At 37.6% G+C, this 26,241-nt stretch overlaps 1 protein-coding gene across 3 annotated transcripts in view; it reads left to right on the top strand.

The window, feature by feature from the left end:
* Nucleotides 1–26,241, top strand: part of LOC142983911 (uncharacterized) — a 116,154-nt gene that overhangs the window by 85,254 nt on the left and 4,659 nt on the right. For 2 of the 3 annotated variants that reach the window (XM_076131103.1, XM_076131102.1), the window contains exons 2-11: nucleotides 5,728–5,793; nucleotides 15,595–15,776; nucleotides 16,642–23,002; nucleotides 23,115–23,246; nucleotides 23,494–23,756; nucleotides 24,086–24,215; nucleotides 24,535–24,681; nucleotides 24,963–25,085; nucleotides 25,560–25,711; nucleotides 25,983–26,093. In XM_076131103.1, coding sequence (XP_075987218.1) covers nucleotides 5,728–5,793; nucleotides 15,595–15,776; nucleotides 16,642–23,002; nucleotides 23,115–23,246; nucleotides 23,494–23,756; nucleotides 24,086–24,215; nucleotides 24,535–24,681; nucleotides 24,963–25,085; nucleotides 25,560–25,711; nucleotides 25,983–26,093 — 7,667 coding nt within the window. Of the gene's footprint in view, nucleotides 1–5,727; nucleotides 5,794–6,393; nucleotides 13,820–15,594; nucleotides 15,777–16,641; nucleotides 23,003–23,114; nucleotides 23,247–23,493; nucleotides 23,757–24,085; nucleotides 24,216–24,534; nucleotides 24,682–24,962; nucleotides 25,086–25,559; nucleotides 25,712–25,982; nucleotides 26,094–26,241 lie in introns of those variants that run through there. The other variant, XM_076131105.1, reaches the window with a different exon arrangement.

The following is a 26,241-nucleotide window of genomic DNA, read 5'->3' as shown; positions in this document are numbered from 1 at the left end:
ATTTGCTTTTTAAATTAAAATTCTGTTGTTCGAATATTACTGGCTGGTTTTGCGAATTTACAGGGTTTGGCAATGGCTTTGCCTCGAAAGTAATATGATGTTGACATGCTTAATTCAAAATTGGAATTTGAAAATCCTGTTACTACTGAAGAATAAAATTTGGTCCAAAAAATGTTGAGCTTTTTAAAGTCATTAGAATGTTCTCATGCTAAAGACTTTTGATTATTAGTTTGGACGATTTAAAACAGGTCCTACGAATCATGAAGTATAAAAATTCAATTACAACATTATACCTTGATAAATTGTAAAGTTTCTTGTATAAAACGTTCTTTACTATCAAAATAATTCTCATAACTTTAACCTATAGGGTCAAGTTGTTTCGAAAGCCGTCATTGTACTTTCTTATGGCAAAAGTGAAATTTCTTCCTAAAAATAAAACATGAACGATTAAATCGAGAGACGAAATGTCGATAACATCAGTAATATACGGATTCTTGTACTTCTACTCGTAGCTCTATCTTTTAAATTATCTATGGATCACTTTCACTGTTTCAAATTTTCAATTTTACACTTTTTTGATGTTGTTTTGATGGAATTGGTTGTTTTATTGACTTCGAAGTGATAATATGGTTCATGTTTATTTGTGATCTTATCTTGGTAAAACTATTTAGGATTTTATTTTTTGTTATTGATTTGAAAACATTTTATTTCATTTAAAGCATTTTTCGATGATGATAATGATGCAAAATTCAGTAAGAAATAGAAATATACAACATTGATTGTTACATAATAACATTTAAAAAATTTACATTGACAACTTAATACTAAGATATTTTTGTAAGCATTAGTCCCATTACTTTATAGAAGTACAACTGCCCAGCAGCTATTTAACAGTTTCCACATAGCTAAATTTATTACCAGTTTGACATCAAAATGAGGCATGCTTTCGTGCCAGTTCATCGTATTTATCTCAACTGTACCACCCAAAAGTATGCTAAAGTAAAAGCCTATATTTAACAAGTAATTACCTACTAATTTTACTAAATTCCCACCCTACAACATTGCCTATTTCGAATTTACGACTCTCAAGTCACTATGAACCTTTTGCCAAACGATTTTGAACCTTATGTCTAGAAGATAAGGTTCACTAAATTCGATTGTATGCAAAAAACTAAGTTTTTAGAAAGGAGAGCGTGCGAATAATTACTGTTTTGACAGTTCTTTGCGTATAATTAACTGATACACCTATTCACACAGTCTGTACTTAGTCAAACATCTGTAGACACTATTTTAACTCTTATTGTCGTAGCTATAGTGGTCAAATTCCTTTGAGATTTTAGCCTGTTTCGTATAATTGGTCAGGTTATACGGAAGTTATGTTGAAATGGGGAAATGCAATCTGTTTGTAGTATTTGTGATGGTCTTATTTTATTTAGTTTGTTATGTAATTGTAAATGAAGCTTAACTACTAGAAATGTTTGTAACGAGCAATTATGCTTTTGAGAAAGTCATGTTTGCTTGTGTTTTGAGTTGAGGAAATTGCTTCAGAGAGAAAATATTTTATGATGAGTGTAAGTAATGGATGAGTAAATATTTTACACACGCAAACCTCCAAATAAATACGATAAAAGTTTAGTGTAAGTGTTATCTTCAATGACAGATAATTCCGTTTTCTTATTTTCACATTATTTCTTAGATATATTATAAATACTGATACTACACACTATATTCTATATTCAAAGTAAATCTACCTTATTGAACTTATTTAAACTCAAAAAATCAAAATAATCATTAACAGTTTCTATTAAGGCTCTTTAACCCTAAAATATACAAGTCGTGACCCTTTTAACCCGTTCACTGCTCATTAACACGATCAAACGTATCCTTAATGACAGCACGCACCTGCACGTTTGACCAACATACCATAGTTTTCACCGACTGACTATCTTTGTAGAGTTACCAGGTTTTAACTGAAAAGCCGGACAGAGTTAATAAACTAGATTTTAGGACAAAATGAGACATTCCATTCATCGCCCTACAACATACCTCATAATAATGTAATCCTGACCGATTTTGGTACTGGCCTGGAGTTTCATTGAAACTAGCAAACTGTGCAGGAATTTGTTTAAAGAGGCCAATTGTGGGCACAATAAACAGACATACTCTCTATTCCTTTACTCTCATAGACTGGTGGGACCTCACATACCCCATTAGATATTTGAAAAAAAAGAGAAGGGCCCATGCTTCAGAAGGGGCTAAAAAAATTACAACATAAAAGTGAATTAGGTTAGATGGATATATGATTTTTTGTTGCTCTTCCGCATAAAAACTACACAGGTAATTTATAACTTGCAATAATTCGTAGGATACATTTTATCTCAAAAAATATTAGCATACATACGAAGTCGCAGACAAAAGCTCGTTTACTACATTATCGTTTATTATTCTAAAGAAACAATTAAAAATAGGGTGAATAAGTTTTTTAAGTCTAAGAACGCCTTTCTTTGTCCGCCATTTTCTTCAAGCCTGGCAACATTATATGTATGTATGTTGACGGAAGCACGCCTGACGCATATCGCACGTGACACTCATTCTATTGGGTCACTGGTTCGATGTCCGTTTGTGTCACGAACGTGACGAGCGAAGTATCCCGGTTTTAAGGTTTTGCTGTGAATAATGATTTATAGATTAATATTCATCGTGATTTTGGGGTCATGTTTTGTGGTCTTTTATAGGCCTTTGTCAAAATTTTGTACTTGATATTCCAGTCAGTAAAATTAAAAGAACACACGAAAGTATAAACACTTTGGCATGTATATATAACTGTAAACAAACATCTTATTATTATATTTGTACCAATGATTGAATTATTTTGAAATTACAGCAGCTTATCAATGGAGTAGAACCAATACGAATTATTTTGGAAAATCTATAGAATATTTTGAAATTAACAAAGTCCCACAAATCGAAATTGCAATTGAAAAATAGAACAACCTTCTTGCGTCCTATCGTAATATATTTGTATTTATAATTAAATGTATTTATTATGACCACAACAATCCAACAATTTTAATATAAAATTCACAGAAACAGAGACACACTTAAACATAACCGACATACCAAAGATAAGACAAACGTCTAAACGCGAAACTAATTGTGTGAAACAAAGGTTTTTTATAATAATGAAGCTTTAGGTTGCCAGCAACCATTGTCTGTGGTTTTGCACAACTTAGGTTCCCAAAGGGATTGCAGCACTTTCGCAAGTGAAATGGTTGGGCAAACTGTTAGATAATTTTACTATCGCTTTGATAATAGGTACCTATTTATTACGTTTCATTATATAGAAGGTAAGTGTATATCATTTGGAACGTATGTAATTATTTTTTGTAAGAATGATTTTTGTTTGACAGATTGTTTTGAAACCGTTACCGTGGTAACACGTCAACATGTCTTCGTCATAGTTTCAAAATTGATCTTTCAAATACACTGAAAAAAAATCCCTCCGTAGAAACAATTTTTAAAAACCTGTCGGTTCATTGTCTTCTACATTCTCGTATTTTATATCTTGTTTGTCTCATCTAAAGGTGAAGGATATATTATCGGCTTACTTGATACAGATACATTCTCAACGGTTTACGAATGCCTTCTAATTTATACGAACATAATACAATAAAACTCGAGTTCTTCTATATATCTATTACATAGAATTTTGGTGCATTTGCTGTCACTTTATTTATCAGATAAATTACCTGACAGTTATTTATAAACTATGAAACAGACCCTCAGATTTACTACGACTGGATAAGAAGTGTCGGTTAGATTACCCGGTTTTTCATACATTTGCAACATTATCTATCGCATACATTATTATTTATCCATGTCATAAACCAGGTATAAACACTCATTTCTTTTATATACAAACGACACCCATGTCCAGCATCACGACAATGATAAAATAGGTATACTAAAGTAACAATGACTAACAGTATCATTCGAGTTGACCTTAATCACCTGCGAGATTCTCGATAATTGTGTTTGAAAATCGTCATGTATCGATCGTTATTGTTTCGATGGTAATGTGAGAACCGTTGGTAGTAGACGAGCTGTTTATTTGCTATCGTGAGAGCAGACCGAGGGAAATGGGGCAGAGGTGTCAACAAGTTAGCTCTGGGTTAGTTGAGATGTGATGTTGTTGAATGAAACTGCGGAGGTAATACACGAACTGGCAGACGTTTTTGTGTGAAAAGTCATTGCTGTTTTGGCAGGCCATTGCACTGAGTCCTAGTTTTTTTAATGTTTTTACGTTGAGATTATGTTTTTACGTGGACTAATAATAATTGTGCAAAATAAAATTTATCCAATTTGTTTTTTTTACAAAATTTGTTATATTTTTCGATAGTCTGTAACTTTTAATGATTAGGACAATAAAATTAAAAGTTAAATTAGTTTTTAATTTTTTTGTCATACCTTTATTTTGCTACGAAATTCTAATATTAACAAACGCGACGTGTATTATTTTATAATTAAACTATCCACTTTGAATGAGGGCAAAGAAGTTTGCAAGGATAATACCAAGGATAAAGACCAAAGAACGCCTCTTTGGTCTTTATCCTCCCTATGGGAAAAAAATGTGATTTTGTCGAAAAAATGTAAGTGTATGTATCGGTATAATTATTACCATACCATCAAAGAACACGTCACAATACGACGTACATTAACAAATAATTTACAACTCGGCACGACCTTGCTTCATGTACTTTCTACCAATGCATCTGGGTCGTAACTCTTATGAAACGTACGGATTATTCAACTAGTATTATTATATTATTGTTGCTTAATTCTGGTTATTTCCAATAAGATTTAGAGTGTATTTAGATAAGGGCCGTGATTAGCCCTTTGCCGATGTATTAGGCATTAAAAAAAAATAAAAATTAATAGGTCTGTTACTGTTTTAGGACAAAAAACTGCGAAGCAAAAATTAATAAAACTTGGTTCTATGGTTTGAACCGAGTTTAATGATATGTTCCAGTTTTTAATTCATATTAGTGGAAAGTTATTACTATTATTTTAATTATCTAGTTAAAGACTAGAGATCAAATGAAGATCACTTTTTCTTTAAATAAATTTGACGCAAGTGCATTGTGATTTTTAGTTTATTTAAAATATTCTTGTAATATAAAAAATTATAAGGAACTTACTTTAACTGTTCATGACTTAGTTAAGCTATTTTGTCATCGTTAATCCACGACACGTTAATTCATTAGACCTGTAAACTTTTTGCCTGAAATCATTTGTATTTCATTAATATTGCATTATGGATTCGCACTACTTACCGTTATTTCAAAGGCCAACCGTTATTAAACCATCAACTGTATCAAAAATATATGAATTATTACCTGACGGTAAACATTTCGACAAGTGACATAAAAAGACTTTTTTACTGGTTAAAAAAAAACATGTAATTCTGATCAACGGTGTGGGTTGGAAAGCGTAACACACAGTCATACAGACTTTAGTATTTGTAACAAAAAAATGTATTAGTATTACATGGATGCTTTCCTGGATGGATGGCCAGACGCAACAATCGACCGAGGGGACTGGAAACTCAGGGAAAGGCCTTTACTCAGCAGTGGGACATAAAATAAGACTAATTAAAAAAAAACACATACCTATGTATGTATCTTTTTTGTCTTGTACAATATTAATGTATATTTTTCTTTGTTTCAGATTTAAATAACGATGACCAGATAGAGTCAACCAGGATAAAAAGAGAAGGGGTCCCCGAAAACAGGGGTAAGATTTCGTTTTACCCGCATTTCTCAAAATTACCTGTAAAAATACCTTCTTGCTTGAATGATCTTTGAATGCCAGTATATAAAAATCTTTCCTAATTAGCATTTTATTTGAGTATAATTGCAAATCTTTATCTATTTTCTTTTCTACTTAACTTTTCCAAAATCTTTAACAGCAAAATTATTTGTAAATTACGAGAGGCTTCTGATGATAAATAAAATCGTCGAGACTGACCGCCATAGATTGTAGTTGTATATAAGACGATTTATTGTTGCGTAAAATAACCATTTATGCTGATAGCACTCACGTGTCTAATTAAAATAAACTATGTTTTTACTAACTCGCATGTATGACAAGCAATAAAAAACATAATCACCAGAAGTCTCTACAAAAAAGCTGTACAAAATTAGTGCTAACTGTATGCAAAATTGTCTCTTATCTCTTTCTATTCTATTTATATCGCATTATTAATTGTATGTTTTTTCTTTTTCTTTCATCTAATCCTGTTGGTCGTGGAACAACTCAAATGGACTTTGTAAAATAAAACGCACCTCCAACAATATCCCACCCACACGACGATGACTGTGACTGTGACTGCAGACTTGACCGTCCTCCTGGTAAACCAGAAGCGAAATGACTATAACACGAAGATCGGAAGGTACCACAGTGTGAAACCTCTCATCGGCCTTTTAACGTCTACGGCGAGGACTTTCATCCAAGATGGTGTCACGACAGAGTTCGCCACTCAGATCCTCGGCACCACATTAGATAACGGACGTATTTACGCGCAACTCCTCACTAAGTCTTCACTCGTGCTGTACAATAAGCCAGCTAATGAAGACCCTGTTGTTGTACAACCTACTCGTGTACATGCGGCTTTCGATGGCCAATGGAACGTCAAGCAAGATTTAGGCTTCATTGATCCTGAAAAGTTTGTGCTAAAGAACACTGACTATCTCGCTCCTAGCAGTAGAATGGAAATTGTCTACGCTAGTAAACCTGCTCAGGAAAGTCTTAAATTCTGGAATTCTCCTTCCGCACCTGAGAATCAGGCCGAGAACGTAATTTATGAGGAACCTGTTGGTCGTAGAGTACAACCTGTAAAAGAAATACCTCGGTATGTTCAAAATGAAGCCTTTAACTATCTTGACGGTCCATCCATCGACAGTGATAAGAAATTCGAATTTATTGTAGAACAACCTATTGTAAATAATGTAAACGCATATCAGAGACAGAATAAGGCCTATGAACCAGTTACTGAGCAAATTAAAGTGGAACAACGTCCTGTTGACGATGTTATCGACGAAGCTAATATAGTTAAGGTTAAACCCAATTATGATTTACCGACGTTCACTATAAAGAACGAATTCTCGCCAATATTTTATTATATTGATAACGTTGAGTCGCGCCGGCCTCAGCCGCAGGTAGGACAGCAGACTAAGACACCCAAAAAGTTATTTGGTCAGAAAAGCGAACCAAGACCAAAGAAAACTTTTACTTACGCGGGCTTCGCTGACTTCACGACTGTTGTAGGTGACACTGTTATTATATTTACCCCTAACACTGAGACCAGTAGGCCCCAAAACCCTGATGAAGTTAACGTTTTCCCGTCTGCTAAACGCGTTGACAAACTATCCACTAAAATAACCTTCCTTGCTGCCGATATCCCTGTTGCATCTTCTACTTTTAAGGCTCATGAAGCTTCAGCAGCTACTAAACTAGCCTCTCCCGGTGACGAAAATAGGGGTGAGAAGGCACTTTTCAATGACGAGGAAAGCCTTAAAAAGGTATTGTATGAAGTTGACGATAAGGTACCCGACTCTATCAATGTTCAGTACAACAATGGTTTTGACTTCAACTTAGACGTTATCCAGCCATCAGAATCACCTGTGACAACGACTGAAAGTACTCGTACTCCAGAAAATTTAGGAGTTATACCTATTCAGGATTACAGTTCGCAGGCTACTGAACCGCTAGAACCATTGTCTCCTACAACGACTCTTGTTGAAACGCCTAGAGAATCAGCAGTCACTGAACCTGACATGATTGATCTATTCACAAATTCTGAAGAAGAATCTGAGAATAATGCCGCTGAAGTGACGGAAAGAACAGAAGACGAAGAAGACGAGGATGAAGTGACTACTGAAACACCTGAAGATATAATGACAACAACTGAAAGTGGACACAGTTCAGAGTCCTTCGAAGATTTCGAAACCACTACCGAATCTAAGTTTATCCCTAATGAATCACAGGAAGATGATGATGATGATAGTGATGACACTCCAGACCAAGTCATATGTACTGAAGGTCTTGAAACTCAATCGACAATGACAACAGCTTATAAGACTTTAACATACCTGACTACTTACTTCATTCCTTTAGAAAGTACTGAAACAACTACTTCCATCAAATCTGATGTTGTTGTCGAAAGTAATGTTGGTTACTTAACTAACGTCGTCTGTAAGACTCAATTCAATATAGAGCCTACCGCAGTTGTAAATGTTGATGTTAACTATTCTGTTCAAACTAAAGTAAAACTTCCTGAACCAGTTTCTGAAGAGCCTAGCAGACCACCAGTGGAAGCTGAAATAGTAACAGAAGGTCCTAAGACTACTCAACATCAGGAAGACGTACAAACAACTGTTCAAGATGAAATCACGACTGTTGCTAAGGATGCTAGTGTTGAAGATGAAACTGAGCCGGCTGTGGAAGAAAAACAGCCCACTACATCTACTTCCACGACTACAACCACTGAAAGGATCACCACAAGCCAAGGTCATGTCGAAGTATCTGTAAACACTGAACAATCAACCATACCGACCGAGAAACCAACATCACCCGCGCCTGTATCCGCAGAAGACGAAGAAAACGAAATTGATGTGATCTACAAAACTCTTTACACTACTTATACTTACTTCACTACCTTCTTTGGAGACCAGACCTCAAGTGTAGCCAGCCACAAATCGGTGGTAACAAACATCCAAACTTCTACAATCGATCTTGGTAAATTGGATCCATCGTTAATGGTAGCTTTCAATGAAGACGAAATAGCACCAACTAGTGTCGGAATAGGCCGCCCTACAGAATCATTTGCGATCAACAGCATCATCGACCTCGTAAAGAATAAGGATGTCATTGAATCTGTTGAGGTGGATAATAATTATAGCTCTCAGACACCCACTCCGTCATTAGGCGACGATGTCGTGGCAAGCATTAAACCCGACGCTGTAAAGACGTATTACACAACTTACACATTCTTCACTACAATCTATGTTGGTACTGACGCTAATGTTTGCAGTAGGAATGAAGTCTACACCAATTATGTTGGCCCTGATGAACTGATTCCCACAAAAGCTAGTCCATTAGCCATTGAAAATACAAGAGCTCAGTTTGATTTCAGAAATTGTAAGCAAATTAAAATGGCTCAGCCTCCCAATCAAGAAGAAAATTCGTCCATGGAATCCAGTGTTAGTATGGAAGAAGAAAACGTGCGACCCGTGGAAGAAAATAAGGGGGATGTGACTCCTCAGCCAACGCCTATTGAAGTAGACATGTTGTTCAGTGTTGAATCAAATCCTTTAGAATCTGAGAACTCTTACGTTACTGATGTTAAATCGTCATCGTCTAAAGGAGAAAGGAAGTTCTTAGATAGCAACAACATTATATTGGATGATCAGATCAGCTCAGAGAGTAACATTGAAGAGATTTTACCGTCACCGACACTGCTACTACAGACTAGCTATACCACGTTCACATATTTCACGACTATGTACATTGGAAAAGATTCAAGCAAAGTAAAGAGTCGCTTGGAGACTATTACCAATGTTGTCACAGAAACGATAATGCCTAACAAAGAGCCTGAAGAGGAAAGCAACTTGCCTATTACTTACTACACGACGTTTACTTACTGGACTACTCTGTACAAAGATAAGTCCACCACGATTACAAGCAGAGAGGAAATTGTGTCAAACGTTGTTACCCCTGTTCCTCAGGCCGCTGCTACTATCAGTCCTATCGATACTACACCAATTGACGTCGATAGTGTATTACCACCAAAAGAATTAGAAGTTGAACTGAAACCGTCGTTAGTACAAGATAATCTCGAGCAAGATGATGGCAAAGCAACTTTCTATACCACTTACACGTACTTTACGACTTTCTATACCGGAAATACATCTCAGATAAGAAGTAGCTTGGAGACTGTTACAAATATTTTGGACAACACGAAACTTGTTGAAGATAATCAACTTGGTAGGAAAGTGCCAGTTGGTGCAGCCGATCAGAACCTTATCCAAGATGGTGGCGAGAAGCAGAAAATTGTGCCAACTGCGATCAAAGAACAAATCATCCCAACGAAAATACCTGATGCGTCTACAGCCCCACCCACTGTACTTTTAGGTACTTACATTGACAACTTATTCGCTGAAGTCAAACCTGAAGACAAACCAGCTCCTACAGCTGCAGAGCCCGAAAAGAAGATATTGTTCTCTCAAGTCGCTGTCATATCAGGAGACTCTACCGTTGTTACAAGCGACAATAAATCTTTGAACATCGACAACGCCGGTCCCATTCCTGTTACTACTACAACTGAAGGTTCTATCATCAGTCCTACTCCACAAGTGATTGAAAGTTCTGTTGGAGAGCCAGAAATTACGACTGAAACACATGAATCAGAAGAGGAAGAAGAAGAAGAAGATAATTCGAACACAAGAAAGAAATCTCGCTTAACGTTCACTCCGAAGAAACCATCCACTACTCCAGTGATTATTCCATTTGCATCTCGCAACAGACCGACATTCATACCAAAACGTGTACCGTTGTCAGGTGGAGCTACTACTATTACTCGTGCTGACTTCACACCACCTGTAATTACAGCTACTCCTAGCCTGAAATCCGTGAAACCTTCTGGTTACAACGGAAATAGAAAACAGTCTGCCTTCCCTGGTTCATCTAGTGCCGGTAAAAGGTTCCCTGGACGTAGTAGTGTAGCCAATCCTTCTGCTAATGTTCCATCTGCTTCAAGAGCTGGAGGTTTCGGACAACGAGGTAGCATCCAGCCAACATCAAGGAGAACCGGCTTCAGATCAAGCTCAGTAAGGAGTAACAGCTTAGATTACATTAGCAGGTCAGCCGGACCAAGGATAAGACCTACTGCCTCTGGCAGATTCCCACCCGGTAGAAGCGTGAGGCCAACAGCATCGATAACATTCCCGCCGCAGGATCAAAATGATGAGACTTATGGAACTCAACAAGACGAAAACGCGACCGAAGCGCTTGACGAGGTTACTGAAGCACCAGCAAGAACAACCAATAATCCTTTATTAAGATTCAGAAGGCCACTGGTTCCTAGACAACCTGGTACCGCTATTACTCCAAGATCGACTACATCTTCCGCAAGACGTGGATCAGTCACTCCTCGCGGTAGACTGACAACGACAACTAGACGGTCTACCACTAGGTCTACTCCGAACCCACTTTTGTCACTGCGTAGACAAAGACCTAACGCTCTGTTCCCAAGAAGGAACTTATTCAGACAACCTGACCCAGAACCAGAAGAGGAAATCAAAGAAGACGAGCAGAAAGTAGAAGAGAGCGAAGAATTATTAGACGAAGAAGAATTCGAAGAGGACAATGACTACGATTCTTCTGACCGAAAGGAAAGACAAGTGCCAACACCTTCAACCCCAGCTCCCAAGAGAAACATAGTACAAATAAGACCTTTCGCGTTCAGAAGGCGTACAAAACGTCAGGTTGATTACGGTAACAGAAAATACTCAAACTTCCGTAGACCAGGAACTAAAACTACTACCACTCGCCGCCCTGAACCGGAGACTGAGGAACCGACCACTCAGAAACAGAGGCCAGGACGTTACAATGGACGATCAAATGGACGAACAACGACTGCTGCGTCTTCAAAATCAGGAGGAAGACAACCTTTCATTGTTCGTGGTGAGGCTAGGACTACTTCCACAACCAGTGCACCAGCATACAGACGAGGCAAGACACCCAGTAGTAGCAAGAGACCGTCGTCAAGAACAACCACTTCTGCATCTAGACCAAAACCTCCGAGACTAAACAAGAGCGGTTCAAACTCAAGGTCCAGTACTTCACGTAGCTCTAACTCAGGAAGAACTTCACGCACTCGTACAACCACAAGCAGAGCCTCAAGCAGACAGAGGAACTCCTTCGAAAACTTCAGCGGTGAACGTTTCAATGCCAAGAATTACTTGGATGACGGAAAAATCACTATCACTCATCAGATCCCAACTGAAGTAACGGTACCTATTGTGAATGGAAAAATTACTGAATACAAAAACTTATTATCTGCAACGCCAAGTCTTGAAACACTTTTGATCAACCAAGTGTCAACTTCATTAGGACCTTTGGGCAATCCGCAATTAGTTCTTGCTGCTGAGTCTACTGAGCTAGCTGATAATGGAGCCACTAAAATCATCAAGTACATCCTTCACGAAACTCCTACTACTACGGTAATCTTTACTCCTACTACCATTCGTGGCCGTAAGACATCTTTCTCTCATATCTTACCTAGTACCGTGTACAACGTAGAGCCTGTTACTCAGACAGTTGCACCAGAGATTAACGCAAACGTTCCATTAGCTAACCTCTTGCTTTCTCAATTATTGCTGGGTGGCCAGCAACCCGCGATCAACCCTCTCCTCGCTTTACAAGGACAGGGCTTGATTCAGCAGCCAATAGTACAAACTCCAGTTACGGAATACAAGACTCGAACGACTACTTACGTCACCACCGTTACCGATGCTAGGGAGACAGTGTTGCCTATCACGTTTAGAGGCAAAGCTATTTTGACTACGATTGTAGACCCTACAACTAATGTTATTACTGCTACTGAATTCGTAACAGATACTGTTGTCACTACACCTACTGCTTTAGGTCCGGCTCCTGGTCAACTCAACTCCTTATTGTTGCCACTCCTTCTTCAACAGCAGCAACAACCACAATTAGCGTTGCCCACAGCTAATCCTTTATTAGGCTTAAGTCAACAAGATCTGTCTGGTTTAGGTGGCCTAAACAATTTCAACAACCTTGGACTTACCCCTAATCTGAACCAACAGAACAGTTTAAACAACGATATCTTCAGTAATAGTCCCAAACCGAACATCCTTTCTGACTTAAACAGTAATGAAGACTTCTCAGAAGACGTTCAAGATTCTGAAGATGATGCTCCACCTCCCCCTCCTAAACCCTCTCGTAGGAATAGGAATAGGGGACAAAAACCAGCACCTCCTGCTGCTCCCCCTAAACAAACCAGTGTCGTAACCCTGTATGTATCAGGAAGACATCCCGGAGAATTCAGTACAGTACTGTCAACTGTCGTATCTGATGACACGCAAACAGTCAGAAAGCGTGAAGCCATATATTACGATAATGTCCAAGTTTTGCCATCTTTGTTACCTACAGTTAACGAGCTTACCGGATCTTATATTGACAGTGGCGTAGTTTCAGAGACTGAGAAATATTTGAACAACGCCTCTGTTGAGAACCAGATCGAAACACAAAGTCTTGAGAGTATAGTAGGCGAGGTAAGCAGACATATAAGGTACGACGCGTCACCGACGTACGTCGTGAAGGTAGCGAGCCCATCTGCCATTAGGGATCTAAAACAAAGTTCGATCGACGACGTCTCGTGAACAAATACAAACGGTTAGGTGTATAGTAATGGTTTAGTTATTTATTTCGAGTGTATCATAGTAAGTTAACTATGGAATAGTGCCTTATAGATTTAGTTTAATTTTAAGGACGAAATACTCTTTTGTACTTGACTAGATATTAACATGTATTCTAAGTTCACCAAAAATGTTATTTCCTATGTTACCATAATCGATGTGTTGGGGAAAATTGGATGGGTAACGATTACTCACTGCCTAAGAATAAGTCTAGATTATGATTATCATTACCTTTTAATACTCGTTCTTCCTTCGCTTACGACTGTACATTGCAAATACGACTTAAAATAATGAAACAATAAACAATTCGAAAAATAAAAGTGTTTGTTATTGATACACCATTTACCTAAACATATGAAGACATCACAGAAACATGAAATGAGGTTAATGAATAGCAAGTATTAAGTAAAACTACATATTTTGATATTGCAATCCTTAATAACGAAATGTATACTACACGAACACACCCGCAATCCTAACCTACCCACAAGACTTGAAGACAAGAATTGACTGAAACTTGACAAAGACCTTGATGACGAGAACTGGACAGCCACTCGGAGATCCCGAAGGTTCCCAAAGACGGAAGGTTCCAAACCCACATCCTGCAACATCCAATTTGGAGGTGAGTGTATAGTGTTTCAATAATAATTTTAATGATTTGTTTAGATGTCCTAGAATATTCAAAAGACCTACTTTTAATTCTAAACTAAATGCAAGTGAAACTAGCGTTCAAAAGCACAATAAATTTCTACTTGTGTAAATGCATCAAGAAATTATCAATAAAATCTAAGAGGAAGAGGATAAAAGAAAGTATCAAAAATATTCAAGAACATCTAAAAGTAGACACTAATTTATAGATGTAAATAGAATAAATAATCAGTAAGCACAAAACTAACATATAGCAATAAACGTACGAATAACTGTGTAGATAATATAAAAGTGAACCGAGATAGAAATTACATAAGTATTACTGTAAAAAATATAAACATTATGCATATCGTATGAACGGCGTCAACTCACGCGCAGTCGAACGCAGACACGCGATTCCGCATAATTGCAATAGTATCATGCTATCGAAGTAGATCACTGTCGTCATATCACCGGTATATTGTTCTCCTTTTATAAGTCAGATTTTTTTGGAATTAAATTTTCTAGTTTACCCAACTAAGACGAAGCAATCCACATATCGAATGGATCTTCTCAATCATTCTTCATATTCGTCTGATTTTGAAATGAGTTTTATCCTGTAATCTACCAAAAAACTAGCCTGCATATAAATCTTTCGAGTTAAATTAATTTTCTCAATTACAAAACATAATTTTTAAAAAAGAATATTCCATGACAAAGATTGGAATAATCTATTGCCAAATATATTGAAGCGAAAGTTTGTAAAGATGTATGGATATTTTTTTATTCTTTCAATCCAAACCTACTATGCAAACGACAAATTTACAGTCAGAAGTACGTATTGTATAGATAAAATTAAATCAAGTCATAAAGATTTAAGAAATCCTGGCTATTAATTTAAAAAGCGTTGTCGACATTTCGCTATAAGCGATCAATAATGGCTGTCAATCAATTTAATATTTAAAGTTATTTCATTTATAAAATGTAATTTCTATCTTTTAATGTAGTTATAGTGTTGTAATACTAACCTTGCACAAATATGTTGTTTTCTTTTTCAGAATTGAATGCTGTAGTAAAGGCTTGTTTTGTTAAGTATTGTTGTGTGTGGTTGATTTTATCTTTCTTATACATTTTTAGAAGCTGTCATAAGATTTGTATTACTTTCATATATTTCTATTAAAATAGTATCAGTTTCATAAGTTATCATAAGTATCCATGTTAGCTTATGACACGAAATTTTGGCAGTAACTGTATTTTCCATACATTTACTGTCACTTTATCTAGCGGATAGGTTATCTGATACTTATTACAAGCTGTGAAATTGATGTTTTCAATTAATTAATTTTACAATATTTAATTAAGAGTATATTCAGTTAAACGATCTCCTTCAAAACGGAGTACTCAAATTCGTAAGTATTGACAATATTTTAATTAACAGTGACTATAATATTCGTACTAAACATTTCAGCATTCAATACAAATGGTATCGTTTACGATAACACGCCATGGAGGCCTGGCAGAGACATAGATCTAGAGCAAAAAGACCCTGAAGAAGATGAAAGGAGATTAAAAAATCTAGCTACAAGGATCATGTCTAATGGCGTCGAAGTGTTGATAAAGGACAAAAATCCTGAAGCTAAACATGAACAGGTACTTTAAAATATAATAGTTCATATTCTACAAATGTTAAATTGAAAGTAACTGTAATTAATTATCTATCGTGACTACAAGACTCACGCAATTATCATTACAGTCAAACAAACAGTAATTAAATTCTTCACATACAAGAAATTACTTATTAGTTTCTGATATAACTGGAGTAGATAACTTCATTTCACTGTGTTCACTTTTACTATCAAACATTTCATCTTCATCTACGCTTTTTTTCTCAGCGCAAATTTAAACTCATTCACGCGAGCACGTTGCAACCGCATCACAGCTCGTCTTCAGCATCAAAACAGTTGCTCTCATCTGCCGTCGCTACCGTCGTCAGTCGTCAGCAAATCAGTGCACTATTTCCTTTACACCAACTCATGCAACATAACTATATCATCAAGACTTGTATGACCACTTACACATACCTAACAACAGTGGTTCAAAATAAACGAAGCGCTATTTCAACATTTGAGACGATTGTATCAGTTGTTACAACTGAATCTCTTACAAATATATACGATACTGATGGTATACCAGATTTAAAGCCGACAAAAGTAAGATTTGGGAACCTGGTTGACGATTCCTGGTGAATTCCATTAGCCCGGGCCCTTTCCTACAGGCCCCTTAATGTCAGTCGTAACAATTTGGCTGTCTCTGTAGTTTAGTTACTACTTATGCTAACTATTCTGTTTCTAAAATGTCTCTCAACTTACTGTAGTTAGTTGTACCTTTCCTATACTACTTTACTTATCAACCAACTCCTAAAAATAGCCCTGGAATGCCGAATACAATGTGTGACATCCAAAATTATTTAAAGTTTATATTCTGTGATATTAAATCAATTCTTGTAACGTTTCAGACGAAATATATGGAGGTGAAAACCATCCAGCCGTCTGCTGCAACGAATATCTTCATGAGCAGCTACCCGAAGATCGACAAACGTATCGATAGCGAAGAAGACGATAGTTTCGATTTAATACAGCCTTCTGAAGTCAGCAATGTTCCTTGCACAAGTTCTTGTTCCTGCAGTAACACCAAAACCGAAAGTTTGAAAACCAAATACACTGACGGTGCATCAACTAAGTATGGAATGAAGACAACAAAATATACTGCAACCAAGTTAGACTTGAGACCAACGAACAAAGAGCCACTTGATAAGAAAACTCAATATGGACCTTATGAGTACGAAAGCAATTCCCATTTAGCTCCAACTGACAAAATAGTAGAAAAATACACCGAAGTTATTAGCGATTACTCAGATGAGAAGGATTCTAATTCAGTTGAGGAGAGCGAATTGCTTACAAATGAACAAGCGCCGGCCCCACCGAAAACGAATAAAGTTAATACAAAAAATCCCGAAAAGACAAAACCAGAGAAACCTCAGAAACCAAACAAAAATAAGTTTGTTGTCGCTGACCTTCTAAAATTAGGTTCACTAGGTATAAAAGGATTGTCACAATTAGCCCCAGTTATTGAGAAAATGACGGGTGGTTTTATAAGACGCCATGACACGGTGAACAAGACCACAACTACGACAATCAAACCTGTTGAAAAACTGACTGCTTATACTGCCAATAAGAGAGTTGACAACGACATGGAGGGTAAACATAGCAACTTTCCGATTTATATTCCTGTTGATGAAATGGAAACATCAGAATCTCAACTAGTATTTACTAATGCTACGTTGCATCAGAACCTTGCGTGGGCAGCGGAACACAAGCAACCTAAAGCTCGCATTGTTCCACCTAAAATGATTCACGAGAGTCCGCTTGTCAATGGCGGTATACCTATTAGCCCAGGGGAAATAATCACAGCTAATTCTGACGTTATTGTTGGCAAACCGGCCGTGGGCGGACCATTGACCTTGGCTGCAAGTGGAATTAAGTTACAAAACTCAGTCAACCCACCTCCTATTGACAGTTTTATAGCAGCAAATGAACAATATTTCGTAAACGAAAAGCCTCTTGGTGATCAGCCTGTAATGCCTACAAAAGTAGATGATTCCTTTGATTTAAGGCCGCCAGAACCACCTAAGAACAAGGTGAAGCCAAGTAGACCTTTACCCAGACCAGGCCCACCTCCTTATAATATGCAAAACATTCCACCAAATGACCAATATCCTTACCGTATGCCAGCAAGTGTTCACGATCATCTAATGAAAACCGAGCAAATCAAATCCACTGGTACAGTGTTAGGAAATCATGGCCGACCAGCATTCTTGGATTACATTCCTTCGCTCGCTAAACCTGGAAATGGTCCTGTGCAACACATTGTCGATTACAAACCTGTTAATGAGCCGAATGCAGAAAGTGACGTAGCTGATAACAGCCCAAGTTCTTCTGAAGTAGTCAATACACACATAGGTACAGATGAGGAATATACGGTAGGAGGTAATACTGAATCGAATAAACCATTCTTAGTAGACATCCAGCCTTCAAGGGTTGCTAACGTTTTGATACCTCACGGGAGCAGTACTGCTTTAGTTTTCGCTGGGTCATCAGAACCTCATAAAACTGGTGACTATATTGATGATCCATTGCCCTACCCTGAACCTGGTTACTTTGGAAGTTTCAGCATCGATGCTCCACAAATGACAAACGTACACAATGTAGCACCAAATAGTAACAAACAGTTTATAGGAAAGCCTAATGTACATGCTCCAATGGAATCATATAAACCAAACCATTCAGTTTACAAAGATCAACCTGTAAGAAATGACCCTAAAATGAAATGGAAGGATACTAAGCGTCCCAATATTGATTACAATAAGATTCCACCACCTACAAGTAATCAGGAAACTCATTTGCAAGTGGGTCCACAAATAACGGTATATGATCCTGATGTATACAGCCCAACGAATAGCGATTTCGACAAATTTAACCAAGTAAGAGGAAACGATAAGAACAAGGACGGAAAGGATGTCATTGACAAGGAATATGAAAACTTTTTAGCTGTACCTCCACCGCCACCGCCACCCAAACAATATTACAACCAAGATGTTTATGACAAAAGCAAGCCTTACAGTCAACGGCCGATAGTGCACACAAAACCAGTCCAAGATATGAAAGTATTCTTGAACGTACAACATCCGGTTCCAGATCAAATGCCACCTAAAGTTACTTCTGAAATTTACTTTGCATCTCAAATGCCAAACAACAAGCAGACCCCAACTTATACAATTCGTATTCCACCAGCCTCCTACAATAATAACTATAATCATCATTCAAACAATGTTCAACCCCCTAAAACGGTTAACATTGGTCAAAATATTGGACAAAACTATGGTCAGAATAAGGGTCAAAATATTGGTCAGAATGTTGGCCACGTTGCAGTAACTGGAAGCCACAATATTGGACAAAATGTGGGTCACAACGTTGCACAAACTGGAGGACACAATCTTGGACAAAATGTGGGTCACAACGTTGCACAAAATGTGGGCCACAATGTTGGACAGAATAGTGGCCAAAACCATGTTCAAAGTTCAGTCCAAAATGTTGGTCAAAATATTGCTCATAATGTCGGACAAAACCATGGTCAAAACGTTGGATCCATACACAACTCATTTACAGTAATATCATCTCCCAACATCGTAAATAAGACCATAACACATGAGAACGATGACAGAAATACATACACAGTAACTTTGAATACAGCTACAAATGTTGCCAGTAACAACGACGCTGGCCAAGTTATTGGATCCAGTGTGCCTGTACCAGTTGGTACATCAAATGTTGCGGCCAATATTGGTCCTCTCAACACGGACATACCTATTGGAACCAATTTTGCCATCCGAGTAGAAGATAATACAGGACCACATGAGACTTACAACTTGCAACAAGGCAACAGAAATCCTCAAATTGTTTATGATCAATATGGCCGAGTACCTCAAGTCTCTGTTGGAGATAATAGATGGAATAAGAGTTCAACTGATCATGCTGTCCAAACAACAATCATTGGAAATAATTATTACAATCAAAATTATGGCGACAAAGTTGTCAAAGAACATTCACACCCAACCTTGCCACCTTCGGTCAACAGCCACGCCAATTTCCCAATGATCAATGATTATTCAACACCTTCAACAGAACGAGAAGACATTAAACCAGTGACAGAATATCCAGATAACATCAAATCTGGTGACGTGAAGAGACCCGCTAAACTCATACCTAATATACCTACGAACTCTCATGGCTGGTATTCCAGTGTTCTGAACGAAAATAATATCAATAATCTTAAAGTGGAAGTAACTACTAGAAAGATAATTCCTCTTATCCATGATTATACAGACAAGAACAAATCACCTTCGTTTGGACAAAAAATTGCTTCAGTTGGTAAGCCACCCAACGATTTTTGGTCGCAGAATATACCATCTGGATTTAACATTGGCAAACCTTTTACTAAGCCACAATCAACAGAGAAACCATTTACTACTTCTCAATCCTTTACTGCCAAGCCTTTCAAAAATAATTATATACCATCAAACTTTGGTGGCATCGAACAACCTGTTTACAATATAACAATAAGAGATAACAGTGATGAAACTACGACAACAAGAACTAAATTTACTACAGAAAAAGTGAAACCAGTTTACGAGAATTCTGAAGAAATCTATGATGGTGAAGAAGAAAATGAAAGCGCTGGTGAAATAGACGGTGAAGTAAGTTCCGAATCTATGAAAGTACCTGTGGTTAGTTCTTCAAATGAAGTTGATAACGTTTCCAAAACATCAACTGAGCTGACTTTGTTACAAGATGAAGTGTTCGACCCTCCGCAAAATCCTCACAAAGACGAAAATAACAACAAAGTATTTGTAGATTTCAATCCTGGAACACAAACAGAGAAACCATTTGGGTCTTACAACAAAACTACCTTCCAAACAAATACTATAAAACCTGTTTATGAACATACCATCCGCAACCCATACATGAAGCCTCGGCCTTTCACGATCAATACTGCAATAGTACTCGATCATCAGTTGCAACAACCTCACTGGCAGATTAATCATATGATGGAAAATTCTACCAATGCTTCTGAAGAAGACAACATTGACTTAAATATCGGAGAGGAAATGGAAAAGCCGTCTTCAGCAAGACCTTTCTCCTCACCAAGACCTGTGTACACTACGGAAACTGTGCTGAAGCCAAGGAAACCATTAAGACCTTTTGCTAGCAGACCAAATAGCACTCAAGTACATAACGAGTCTATTATAACTTCAACAGTGCATATTCAAGACAAGAAACCTTTGATTGTTGAAAAAGCTCCAGAGAGGACCACTCTACCTTCATTCACACTATCTAATCTTGAATTGAATAGAAGTTCAAGCGAGATTATTGATTTGTCACCACCGCCACCGACGATGGACTACAGTTTCAAGCCTTCGACGAATGATGAAATGATAATGGGAATGAGTCCACCGCCGCCAAGGACACCACCAGGAATCAGACCTCCTACCAGGGTACCTTTGACCCCAAGACCTGCTCTTCCACCTCGTACACCACCACCATATAGAACGATGCCACCAAGACCGATACCTCCGAGAGTGACCACTCAGAGGCCGGTAAGAAAACCAATCAACAGAGATGAAGTGTCCACTTACAGGCCCGCTTTTGATATAAACAATATAAGGAGACCTATTTACAACCGTGATCAGCCTTCATCACAGCTTCTGCCTCCTCCGAGAGATATTCCATCACGAGTAGTGAGCCCAATAAATGAACTTCCACCTCCTACAGTTAGCGCGTCAGAAGTTTCTAACGTAGTTTTCCCGACACCGATATCATCTGGATGGCTGACGTCATCTGGTATTGATTTCCCTTCAAGCTTCAACTTTGCTCCTACTTCTATTCAATTCCCTGAAACACCTAAACCATCAAGGGCACCGGAATATACGGAGGTCTCTTCTTCCGAAAACTATTACTCTTATGAATCATCGTCTGAACGTAATGATGATAGTTCGGACTCAGAGAAGCCGGTGACAGAAGATAGAGATACAGTTTCAAAGTATTCTAGCACAGAAGCTAGTACTTCCACCACTGGTAGGATAACTCCTATCACTGAAAACAACGACTCTGTATATGAATCAAGTCACGAATCGTCGAGCCAAGAAGAACCTACTACGGACAAAATGAAGGTAATTCCGCTAGGAACTAACAAGAGAATTCGTAAGCCATACCCGGTTCGAGTAGACGAAAAGAAAAATAATACTATTAAGTTCAAACCACCCACCAAACCACCGCCAATTCAAATTAAGCCTACAAGAGTTCCGTATCGCCCTGAAATCTTATATCCTACAAGACAAGTGTCCATTAAGAAGATTGTTCGACCAGTTTCCAGACCTCCTACAGTGATTGCACCAAGCATTATTGAAAGCTCAGAACAAGCTGTAGAAGAAAATATCATTAAGCCAACTGAAGTACTCAAGGACAACATTATTCCCACCGTATCTTTGATAGAAAATACTAGATTGGAAGAACAAAAGACGTCTAGTATCGCTACTCCTACTATAGAAGAACTCGCTGCAATTCAACCTACACATCATGCAGGTAACGAGGTTAAAATATCAGATGAAGTTATACCAACAAAGACAGAGTTTAGAACAACTGTTGTGACTCTTACAAAGACATTATCTGAACCACCGAAAACAGTTTCAAGTATAGGGTATGTGAACTTGACGCACACATTGACGGTAACACACACTAAGACAAGTCTAATCAGCCAATCAGAGGGAGCCGTGACCCAGACTTTAGTATTAACAAACACGCACACATCGACAATCGTAGATGTTGTTACTGAAGTTCACACGCAAGTGCAACCTACTACTATTATTGAAACTGTGACGAAACATATACCGATACCTCAAGTACAGCCTACGCCAGTTCAAGATATAGTTCCCAAAACAAAAGTACCTTTAGATGATATAACCATGTCTTCTGAAGAGAATGAAAATCTAATCATAAGAGATTCGGATACAACGGACAATATTATACAAAAGATTGAGAATGAGGCCGATAATGAGACGGATAATGATACTTTCTTCGTTGTGATGAATAAATCTCAAAATGGTGGACAAGCGCCTCCCGTTAATACTGATATAGAAACAGGTGACTATGACGTGACTAGGAATGAACAAGTGAACAACAATGGAGTATCTCAAGTGCTGTTTGGAGAGATATTGCTGGCTGGAACCCCATATTTGGAAACTACTAATGTTAATCCTAATGGTAAGGTTACAAACTATTTAGTCTACTGTTCAAACTATTCGTGCTTTTACTACTGTAAAACAAAACATTTTTCTTTTTTTAGTAGTTCATTGCATATTTTTGTAATTTTTAGGCGGATATGGAAAGGAATGTCAACCGGATTGCAAGGCGTCCAGAAACGAACGTTGCCAGAGAATCGATGGTCTTATGAAGTGTGTCTGCAGACCAGGTTTCGCTAGGATGTTCCCTGATAGGCCTTGCAAACGTAAGTTTTACTGATTTTTCTTATCGGTAATTTAGGAGTAGGTATGAGCACTTTTTATGTTATTTATTTGCGATGAACGGAGCATTAAATGGTGATATTGTTAGATGCTCTATGGTTTGCCTATAACAAATACAAAACGAAAGTCTGTGGTTTCCGTTATTTTCAAGTTTTACTTTCGGATTAATACATTCTCACACAAATTTTAAACAGAAGATCCAGCTCCTATACATTTTTTTTTTACTTTCAGCAACCTACACGTACTCCGTGAAGTTAGCGCTAGGCTCCCAAGGCAACGATCGCTTGATATACGACCAGCATCTATCAGACAACTCCAGCAAGCAATACCACGCGTTAGCAGTGGCCACGCATGAAGGTATCAACAGAATGGTGATGCAGTCAGACTTGAGGGACGTGTACCATGGAGTCCATATCACTGGCTTCCATCCAGTGGAGATGAAGAGTACCGGTGGTGATTTGTACCAGGGTGTGATTAATGACTTTTATGTGCAGGTAATGTTCTATGTCAAATTTGCTGGTTCCATTTGCAGATTTTGCGTCTTGATCTTTTTTGTATTAATAAGATCAATATATCAGAATTTTACTGTTTCTTCAATTTTGTCGCGATGCATTTTGAAATTTGGTACTTAGACGATTTTGAATAAACTGTGCCGAAGATAAGCCGTTTTATCATACTTGTTTAAACTTTTTCTTTGGTCGGTGTGCCAAAATAAATTTTCTCGTTATTGACATTATACATAATGGTCAACATCATGGTCAGTTGTAGAATGTATATCAAAAAGAAAACATCACTGCTCTCAAAATTGCCTCCTATATTTCAGCTCTCAGACAACGCTCATGAAAGCAGACTGAAGGAAGTGATTGAGAAGTACTTGAGGAACAACAACTATAGTCTTGGAGGTACTGAGGTTCATGCTGCTAGTGAGCTGATGGATAAACTGGATGTCAGCGGTGAGTACCTTCGGAAGACTTTTAGTTAATCTTAAACTATCAGTGTACGATTTCTGTACTTGATAGCTGATTATCTAGTTGTTATCGATAAATTGATTTCAAAATTGGTCAGTACTCGTTAAGTTTTTAAAGAATTAATTTTGATTATAAAATGTTAAATTTTTTACATTGTGCAAATGCAAAATTGATATTATTATTATTTGCAAAAGGTTGAATTATGTCTCGTACTAAGGGGGCTCAAGATTAAGGGACTATATAATTGTTTTCTTGTGTTTTGACCATAAAATAAAGTTCTTATTTATGTAACTTCGTGTTTCAGACTTCGATGAGTGTGTCAGCGGTCAGTTCCACGATTGTTCAGAGCACGCGCAGTGCTTCAACTTGCGCGGTACTTACACGTGCAGCTGTCTGGAAGGCTACGCTGATCTGAGTGTCAACACGCTGTACCCTGGCAGGATATGTTCTGGTGAGAAACATAACAAATTTGATAAGGTTTCTTATAGAGTAGATCAATTACAATACAAAGACACTATTAGTTTTTCTTCTATTTTAACTCAAAAACTTGAGTAAGGACTTGGTATATGTGACAATCTTAACGACCGAGGTTCGACCCAGATTACAAAAAGGTACCAATAGACTTACTTATAAGTACCATGTCGCGGAAAATTGAATAAACACCTAATTTATCAATTATTTTGATTCGATCAAGATGAGCTGCATGAACAGAATGGCATGTTTTATTTATAGCGGAACCAGTAGGATGTGAACGTTGCAACTATCACGGCGCATGCTACTCGAGGGATGACAGGAGAGTGCTATGTGAATGCTTCCAGTGGTACGCGGGCAGTGCTTGCCAGATTAACTTGAAGGGTAAGTTGAATATAAAATTCAGTATACTAACAATATTTCTCTTTATCATTTACGATTCGTAATATCTTTTCCAATTGGAAACTCAATAATATTTTTTTGATTTTAGCGACATTCACGTTACGTCTCATCGTCTTATGACTTCAGAAGACAAATCTTTGGTCGTTTTGCACAACACATACATACACACATATAATCATGCCTTTTTAACATAGGGGTAGATACCAAAGAAATTTTGAAAAAAGAAAAATCAATAAATAAATGTAACCCATTAATGTCCCACTGCTGGGCAAAAATCTCCTCCCGCAATGAAGGAGGGGTTAGGAATTGAGTCCACACCGCTGGCCAAGTGGGGGTTGAATTTTTTTTTGAAAAATATCCTACATTATATCTTACACTTTGTATGACCAATTTTTATCTTCTTGAAGACTACCTAAAGTTTACTTACACGTCTAATGTATAATCTTCACGTTTCAGTGGTGCTGATCTCGCTAGTGGTCTGTGGTGCGCTGTTATCAGCAGTGCTGGCAGTGTGTGCTGTACTGGCGTGTTCCCGTCGATCCCGCCAGCCTCCGCACCCGCAGCGGTCCATCGTAGCGTGCATACAGAGCATGCCTAGTTTGCATCAGGTACTTAGAAATTCACGTTTTTAAGTTTCTTTTCATAAAAAAATGACTCTTGTACTCTTAATACTTTGACTTGTGCTCTTAGTAAATGAATTTATTAATAAGTCTTCCGTAAGTGAGAAATTCGAAATCAGTTATCTATCACCAATTTTCAAAAACTATAGCGCCTCTCGTCTTCGCCAAAAATGAAAATTGAAATGATTTTGGACGTTCATTGTAACTGTTTGTTTCATGTGAGAAATTCAGAACTTTAACACGAACAATCTGATTTTAGGGTGCAATTCCAAAGCAGAGAGCTGACCGTCGCGCGTTGATCAGTGAGCGAGGAGACACGGGCGATGCGTCTAGTTTACAGAACGCATCACTTCCTTACATACCTGCTAAAGTAAGTACAAAAAATAATAATAAATCTTCTTAGACATCAGACTTATTTCTATTGCTGATTACGAGTTTCATCCTTAAGTTTAGCAAACTGGTACAAGGTTTCCAGTTTGGTCAACCCGGATTTCTATGCGGCCTATACTACCAAAACT

The sequence above is a fragment of the Anticarsia gemmatalis genome, chromosome 25 (genome assembly GCF_050436995.1).
Source record: "Anticarsia gemmatalis isolate Benzon Research Colony breed Stoneville strain chromosome 25, ilAntGemm2 primary, whole genome shotgun sequence".
NCBI classification, from domain to species: Eukaryota; Metazoa; Arthropoda; class Insecta; order Lepidoptera; family Erebidae; genus Anticarsia; species Anticarsia gemmatalis.
Note: the sequence above shows the minus strand (reverse complement) of the source record. Positions and strands in the feature narration are given on the sequence as shown.